This window comes from Helobdella robusta (assembly GCF_000326865.2).
Source record: "Helobdella robusta unplaced genomic scaffold HELROscaffold_14, whole genome shotgun sequence".
NCBI classification, from domain to species: domain Eukaryota; kingdom Metazoa; phylum Annelida; class Clitellata; order Rhynchobdellida; family Glossiphoniidae; genus Helobdella; species Helobdella robusta.
Window position 1 is genome coordinate 3,766,670 of NW_008703782.1, and position 9,604 is coordinate 3,776,273.

Sequence of the window (9,604 nt, forward strand, 5' to 3'; positions counted from 1 at the left end):
CGTTTTTATTAATTTTTTTTTTCTACTAAAAATAAATAAAGTTAAATGTGAAATTTTTTTTAAAAACTTGGAGTTAAAAAACTCAAAATTTATTGCCATTTGAAACCCCACTAAGTCTGTTTTCATTAAGTTTAAGTAGGCCGTTATTTAATATTTATAATATGAATTTAAAATGTTGGAATTTGATATGGAAACATACTCATCCTATTACATTTGACTGTACATATATGGTCAATTGATGTGAGTCTTGTCAGGTTTTATAATTGAAGATTATTTTACTTTATTTTAAGTTTTTCGTTATTGTCATTAATTTATTCATTACTTCATGAAGAAAGTTGATGACGTTTAAAAAGTAGAATTCAAATCGAAGTAGAAACCTTTGGAAAAGCGTGAATTTGACAGCAAGACACTTTCCACAGTCTATCATTCTCAAGTGTCCATCCAATCTATTCAACATCAGACGCGGCCAGTGAGCAACTTGGCCCTTACGCAAGTGCAGTCTTCCAGTCTCATTCAAATTACCGACCATTCGTCATAATCGATCAGTCGACATATGAACTTGCCTCGTGTTGCCTTTCTACTGCTAAGAAAATGTAAGTATGCATATTTACATAAATATACAAATGCACACATACAAACACACTAACACACACACACACACATACACACACACACGCATATCTAAATGTGCAATTTCTTGTACGCAGAGCATACACGCTGTCTTCAATCAAAAAATTTATGAGAACCCTCTTTCAATGTACAAAAATTATTCCGGGCATTCATCAATAGAAAATGTTTGAAGAACATCCATGAATAAAAATCCTTCAAGCCGAACCTTCTTTCTAATGCATAATATTGACAACACTTGGAATGGAGTTTGCAAAAAACATTATATTTTTGCAAATTTGCAAGAAAATGAAAAGTTAGAAATTATTCATTTGAAATACAAAAAAAATGGAAAACTATGAAAGTTTTGTCATTTGGCGAGTAGATGTTTGCATGCGGAGACATCGTGTTAGATGTGTGGAGCCATGAAATAGTGCATGCAAATATACGTGCCATGCCAAGAAGAATATGAATCAAAGAGTCTTCCATTCCTTACAAGCGGTTGTCCGTTGTGGTTTTGTTTACGCTCGCAAGTCTTCAACTATTCGTAGTTAGTTTGAACAATGTTTGTTTTTGTTGTTTGTTTATTAGTTTGTTGTTTGTAGTTTGTTGCTTATTGTGATTGATGCTATTATAAAGTCTGTGTGATATAGTAAAATTTCCATAATTTGGTGTAACATTTTTTTCCAAATGGTCTCAAGAGGTACATATAGAGTTTCATTTTTATACAAAAAAATGTTCTAAAAAAATTTTCAAGTGGGACCAAAACATCCACATAGCAACAAATGCTTGACTAAGTTGTTGTAGAAAATGATAGCCTCTCATATTTCTCACGTTTCTACTGGGTCACAAGTTGCCTCAGAACAAATTGAACAAAGACGTCTCAAATATGTCATCCGAGGTTGGTCAGACTTTTAATAAATTACTGGAAAAACAAATGAACAAATAAATGAAAAAAATGAACGTGAACTTGTTAGAAATATTCAAACAAAACATTGAAGAAAACAAAATGACAAAATTAAAATGAAGGATTTGCTATGTGATGGAAGTTGTTGTTGTCGTGTTGTTGTCGGTTGTTATGACGATGTGTTGATACTTTCATGTTGAGGCTACTGATGACGTCATCCAGTTTTTTATGTATGGAATAAAATGATGACGATGATGATGTTTTGAATTTATTTCTTGACGATCATCTCTCAAGAGAGTTTTGAGGTTTCGTGCAAAAATTGGAAAACATTTGTTAGACTTCCATGGACAGCTGTTCACTTCTAACTTGAAAATTATTTCTCCTATGTAACCACACTTAACGTTTTTTCAACTATACTACTGGGGAAAATTTTGTAAAAAAATTATTATTTTTCAAATAATAATAAGAAAAAAAGAAAGAGAAAATGGAAAATAAAGTATTATAAAAATATGTTCCTCAAAAGTAACAATTAAATTCTGAATTAACAATTGAAATAAATTTCAAAAAAATTTTTATAAAAAGATTAAAACAGACAAAACAAAACGATCACAAAACCCAGACACGAAAAAAAAATTTTGTGAAAAAAAGTTATTTCTAACAAGATGCATGCATATTAATTACGGGGAAAAACAGGAAATTATGGAAGATTTAATCGTGCAAGCGTCAGAGCCGAAAGTAACGAATGACTGGCTACCTGCGCTAGATCGCTCACAAATTGCGATGAATGAGACGCCATTTGAAAACCTCGATCATTCGTTTCAATTTGCAAACTTCCTGCTTATATGATTCCGCCTTTGAGAAGATGCTGAGAAGAATTTATGGAGTCGGATTTAGAGATTTTAAATGTTTTAGATGTTTTTTTTTCTCGTAATCAGTTTTTTAAATCGCGATGATTGCAAGTTTTAATCTTTATTTATTTAACCCAAGTTTTGTATTTCTGCCGAAATAAAAAAAGTGTATACAAAAACTTTTTAACTCGAAAACATTAAAAAACAATTTCAACTGCAATGTAGAAGCAGCCAAGAAGCCATACAAATAGATCTTATATCCCATTTCAGTCCAATAGCTGATGAAAATCTGGCAGGTTGTTATTATGACACACACAGAACAGAGAGAGAGAAAAGAGAGAGAGAAGGAAAGAGGAGGAGAGAGAAAAAAAGAGAGACATAGAAAGAGAGAGAAGAGACAGACACAAACATACACACACAGACTCACACACACACTCACACACACACGCACGCACAAACACACAAACACGTACACCTACATATAATTATGCAAAGGTATGGTAACGGTAATTCGTTACGGCATAAAATGCATTAAGATAGTCTGCAATTAATAGCCATGCAAATGTCTTCTACTGCCAATGGAATAAAAATAATTAATACCAACACCATGCAAAATGTCTACCTGGCTGAATGAATGATTCATTTGCTGACTAATTGAATGACGTTCCGAGTGACTGAATTATATGATTAAGTGACAAAAAAAGTAATGACTGATTGACTGATTGACTGACTGATTGATTGATTGACTGATTGACTGATTGACTGATTGATTGATTGATTGATTGATGGAATGATTGATTGAATGATTGATCGATTGATTGATTGTCGATTGATCGATCGATTAATTGATTGATTAATTGACTGACTGATTGATTGATCAACAGTGACTAACAATTGATCTTACTTTATTTGTGACTAATAACATTGATGAATAACCTACTTAGTAGACAACTTGGCCTTAGAGCTTGTTAGGCCAGAGGGACAAAATAATAAAATGACACAAATCCACAAATAATTAAAAGTATAAATAAATTTGATCGTGCGTTGAGAATTCAATTTGAAAATTTAAAATAGCTAAAAAAATATTTACTGTCATTCGTGTTCTCTTGTTTTTCACATTTTCAGAGAAAAAAGAGAAAGAAAGAGAGAGTGAGAAAAAAGAGAAAGAGAAGGAGAAAGAGAGGGAGAGAGGGAGAAAAAAAAAGAGGGGGGGAGAGAGAGAGATGGAGACAAAAATACGTTTTGTATTGAATTATGAATACATATTTTAAAATTTCTAAAAATCAAAAGAACGAACAATCAAACAAACAAACAAACAAGCAGACAAACAAACAAACAAACAAGCAGACAAACAAACTCACGACAAACAGTTAAAAAAGCCTGTAGACGCAACGAAAATTATGAGCGAAGGAATGGCTCCAAAGTTCGGTAGCATAATATTCCAATGAAACTTTGGCAGAGCATGGATGTGTGAGTTATGACCAATACGTTTAACGGAAAGCCAAAACATGAGGATGGAATTAATTTATAGAGAGACGAAGTAAGTGAATGTTCGAATGATTAGTCATTCCACCAAATGAAAACTTAGATTACATAATAAACGCTTATTTTATTTGATGTATGTACTACTGGATAAATTAGTGGATGAATGAGTGGATGAATGAGTGAATGAATGGGTAGATGAACGAGTGGATGAACGACTGAATGACTGAATGAATGAACGAACAAACGAACGAACGAATGAATGAATGAATGAATGAATGAATGAAAAAGAAGTCTGGCATTAATTATGTGAAAGCTGTTTGGCAGAGAACTGTAAAACTAACGACGTTATTAACGCTAACAGAAAAAGCCCGAATGTAGGGAGGAAATATTTATGTTTCCAATTATATTGAAAACTGTATGATTGATAATTTTTTATTTATAATTTAATTATAATTGAATTTGTGATTGATTTGTAATTTAATTATTGTTCATAATTTTAAAACCATTAAATCTGTAATTCACTCACAGACACATAACTCTGCAACACATACAAATAAGACAAACACACACATATACAATGTATACACATACAAACTACTGTATACATATCTAAACACAAACACACGCACACACATACACAAACAGGCACACATACATACCTTTACACCTACCTGCAGACATACGTTCACACACACACATGTACAACACACACACACACACATACTTGTACAACACACACAAACACGCTCACATAAAAACAAACAAACACACACAAACACGCCCACAAACCACACGCACACAATGTGATCAGATCAGTCAGTTAAGTTGAGCGCCAGATAAACACTCGCAACACAGTGCTTGCATGACATTTAAATCCATTTCAGTGGCTCACTGGACAAACATTAAATATTTATGCCTTGGCAAGAAACCTCTGCTGCTACTGATGACGATGAAGATGATGACGGTGAAGATGATGATGATGATGAGACAATAATGGTGACAGTGTTGATTTTAATGATGGTGAAGATGGTGGTTAAGAGAATGATGGTGACAATACGACGATGGCTGATAATGATGGTGTATATTTTAATGAAAATGGCGATTAAGATAATGATGATGATGATGAGGATGTGGGTTTTAATGCGGATGATGTTGATGATGATAATGGGAGTAATGATGATGAAGATGAAGAGGAGGAATGATGATGATGATGATGACGATGATCCATGCATTGCAATTCATACGGCGTTTGTATTTTAAGTGCCAGGGCATTGTATGTACATATTAACGCGTGCATAATAAATGTCTTTTTATGAGCCTCAACTCCAATAATGCATCAGCTGATGTTTGCATTCAATTGTGTTTATATGTTGAAATTTGTGAGTATTCATTTGTATTTATTTACGTGTATGCAGCTCATTTCCATGTTGCTAGCTTAGATACCTGTTTGCATTCATCCAGGCATTAATTTAGATGGCTCTCAATCGATAGTCAGACGCATAAACTGGCGGAAAACGATCAACATGTCAACCAATGTGGTGTTTCATTTGGCGGTATCCATTGTAAAAGCTTATATGGAGTACATTTTTGGCGAAGAGTTCAGAGTTTTGTATGTTTCACTGGCCCCTACATAATGCAACTTGGTTTGAAAAACATCTCTCTGGGTGCATGGAGTTACGCAGACATGTGACTTTTTGAGATGAGGTTTGAAGTGATGAGAAAAAATCAATAACACGGTCGATTGTTGTTTGATGAATGAGGCATGAGACATTAATCAAACAAAACAAAAAAAAACGTCAGAGCAAATGCAAACACAATATAGCTAATGACACATGAAACGAACACTTATAACACAGCGACAAGACTAGCAGACAAACACACCACACGCACACACGCACAACAAACATTGCATAACACATGCTTTACACATCACACACACACACACATATACACAACACATACACACACACAACACATACACATACACACAAACACATTTAACATGCCCACACATTCAACATAACACAAAGCCCACAGAACTTTATAATCACCAGTCAATCTCGATGAAAATAACAAAAATCACCCCATTCTTAAATGATTGATCGGTCAGTTGAAACCTTTAAAATCAGTTTAAACCAAATATCTGAATTTCAAAACATTTTTGTTTTTTTTAATCTATTATTAATTTCACACCAACAAAAACGAAAACCTGAAAATAACAAACAACAAAAAAGCATCAAGTTTTTTAAAGAAAGCAAAAATACTCAAACAAGCAAGCTGCACACCCCTCCTATTTTTTTGAACTCTCCCACTAACGACATATTGACTGAATAAATTAAATTTCATCAGCACTCAAATGGCCTCTGCTGAATAATTTAAATTCACAATTTAAATTCAGCGCGACTCGGGGCGTTGAGAATCAAAATTATTCACTATAGGTGATGAATGTACCAACAAACCATTCGGGATCACACCACATCACAATGTGTCACACTACATTACGTAACATTACATCCCATTACTGTTACATATCTCGTCACATGAAGTAGCATCAAATCACATCAAATCACATTACGTCACATCACATTACTACTACTACACGCCTCGTTACATCAAATAGAATCTAATCACATCATATCATAAGATCAATATCATAGCCTATATATCCTATAATTCATAAAGTTATTGCATCATATCATATCATATCCCATCACGTGGCATATACTACATCACTTATAATATATCACATACATCACATCACAATATCACATCCTATTATATCACTTCCCATCGCATTAGAATTGGCGCTGTAATGTTTTCAAGTGCATATTGGCTTTTTGCTGCTTGCTGGTTTTTTACTTCGATCTTATTTTATCTCGGCTCTTACACTAGGGTAATTCTGCAGTGAGAAAATTATGGATGATGTTTCGCTTTCAACGTAACATTAACAACGTAGGCGCAAATCAAAAAAATCATCTCTATTATCATTATCAAAATTATCTTCATCATCTTCATCCTCATCTTCATCCTCATCTTCCTCATCATCATCATCATCATCCTCACCATCATCATCACCATCATCATCAGTATTATCATCAGTATGGCCAACCTCATCACAGTCATCACCATCGTCATCATCATCACTGCTGTCATCATCATCGTTAACAACATCGTCATCATCACAACTGGCTTCCTTATTGGCAGATTTATGTTCTCAGAGTTCAGCGAGGCATCCATCATGGCGACATCAATAACTGCTGGGAAGAAGAAGGTTTTTAAATGTTCCACGACATCAATTATATCCCTTCCTTCCATGAAGTGATTGATGTTTCACGCGAATTAATGTCTTTTCATGTCTTAATGTCACTTCACCATTCTGATGAATTATCATAAATTGATGACTTTTTATGTGTTAAAATCTTTTTGTGAAAGGCTGCCTTTTCATCTGTTAATGTCTTTTTATATCTTAATGTCTTTCCATGTCTTAATGTCTTTTCATGTTTTAATGTATTTTCATGCTTTAATATCATCTCATTAATTGATCGTTCATCACAAATAGATGTCTTTTTGTGTGTTAACGTCTTTTTATTTAATAACAATTTTTCATATTTCAAGGGTTTTTTTATAAATGTAATGGCATTTCGTGTGAATTGATGTATTTTTATAAATTGATGTAGTTTCGGATCTTAATGCCCTCTTATACTATATCTTATGGTATAAATAATTAAATGAATAAATTCTTTTAATTCTTTGAATGGTTTTTAAAGTTGATTGTACAGGAAGAAGAGAAGATAGTTGGATTCATTTATTCAGGATTCATTTATTCAAGATTCGTTTATTTGAGATTCATTTATTTAGGATTCATTTATTTAATTTGTACGTTTTTAAGTGATAATGTCCGGAATAGTTTTCATCAAGAAATATTTTTACCATATTAATAATACTGAAATATTTTTCACGAAAGTTTTGTTATTTTTATTCTTAAAAGAATTATCTTGATTCATAGCGTTATATGTAATGTAACTCTACAACTACATTCAACCAGTTACAAATAATTTAACTCTACAACTACATTCAAACAGTTACAAATAATTTAACTCTACAACTACATTCAAACAGTTCGTCAAACTTGAGGAATAAATAAATGATGGATAGATAAAATGAAAAACGGACAAATCAATAAACAGGCATATGTGAAAATATGAATTGATGAACAAGGAATGAAGAAACAAAAGTTGAAAAAAATATACAAACGAACAAACAAACAAACGAATGAACGGACGAAAGAACGAACGGACGAACGAACGAACGAACGAACAAATAAACAACACGACCATCACCCTCCCCCACAAATCACAAATGCAGGCAATTACTCAAGTTCATAAGGAGATCACAGAAACTGGGGAGTAGAGCAGACAGGGTTTAAATGGAAACATTCACGTATCACATATAATTGTTGGCTTCTTATGTCTGTGTGCACGCCTATGTGTGTGTCTGGACGTGTACGTGTGTTAGTGTGTATGTGTGTGTGTGTTGTGTGCGTGATGTGTGTGTGTGTGTGTGTGTGTTATATTCAAGTTTAGTGAGTGTGTATGTGTTTTAGTGAGTGTGTCTGGGTGTGTACGTGTGCGTGCGTGTATATGTGTGTGTGTGTTTGTGTGTGTTATATACAAGTTATAAGTGTTATATTAGTCCAGACAAACGGTCAGCCATGTTATCAATTATATTAATTGTTTGCGTGACTCAGTTGAAAGATTTAATTGTTGTAAGCTCGGGATGGATGTACAACAAACACCCAGCAAATGTGCACGCCTCGTCGAATCAACAACTCATCTGCAATCACTTTACATCGCCCTTCTTCTTCATGATGATTGTTGTTCGTGTGTGTGTGTGTGTGTGTGTGTGTGTGTGTGTGTGTGTGTCGCGATCAGTTTTGTCGTTGTTGTTGTTGGTTGTTATTTTTGTTGTTGATGTTTCCATATCGATATTTGTGTTGTTCTGGGAAGCTGTATGTACTGTATTTCGTAGATTTGCAACGCGTAATGAATTCATTCCCATTAGAAACGCAGGTCGAATGGATGCGAAGTCTTCTGTGCGTGTGTATGTGTGCGTGCATGCGTGTGTTTGTGTATGTGCGTGTGTATATTTACTTTTATTTACGTTTTTATAATTGTTCTTAAACGTGCATGCCGTTAAGTTATGTTGTATGATGATATATTAGTATTTGCATTGTATATCTGGAAACTTCATTCTTTTAATTTTGAAGAATTTCTGAAAAAAACACGTTGGTTTGTTTACGTATGCGTGTAAATATTTTGAATAAGTGTTGTACAGTTAAGTACAACCTTGTGTACAAATGTATTTGAGATGCACAATTTTGTACGTTCAAGTAACACAAACTCGTGTTACTTGAAAGTGATTGCACGCATAAACAATATTAAGCATGAACATAACGGTTCGTAAGCTGGTATTTAAGTTTGAGTGTATGTGCTATTGTGTGTGTGTGTGTTTGTGTGCACATACTTATGTGTGTGTGTGTGCAAAAACATACGTAGAATGTAGAATAAGTACTTTGGTATGCAGACGTTTATAACCAGAAATTGCTTCTAAATGGTCAGTTTAAAATTATCATAAAATTTTCTTCAAGTACCTCCGCGATTTCTCTTATTGTTGGCAATAAAATTATTTTACCGTGAAAATTATGAAATATAGTCGTGAAAATAATTGTTATATTATTATTATTAATTATTACGAATGG

General features: G+C 33.4%; 1 protein-coding gene across 1 annotated transcript; it reads left to right on the forward strand.

Moving 5' to 3' along the window:
* Positions 1–1,416: 1,416 nt before the first annotated feature.
* On the forward strand, positions 1,417–2,359 carry HELRODRAFT_169044 (hypothetical protein; the record flags this gene model as incomplete). The annotated part of the gene is made up of 2 exons (XM_009014878.1): positions 1,417–1,507; positions 2,133–2,359. The coding sequence occupies 2 exons, from the start codon at positions 1,417–1,419 to the stop codon at positions 2,357–2,359; spliced, it is 318 nt and encodes a 105-aa protein (XP_009013126.1).
* Between the last annotated feature and the right edge of the window lie 7,245 nt (positions 2,360–9,604).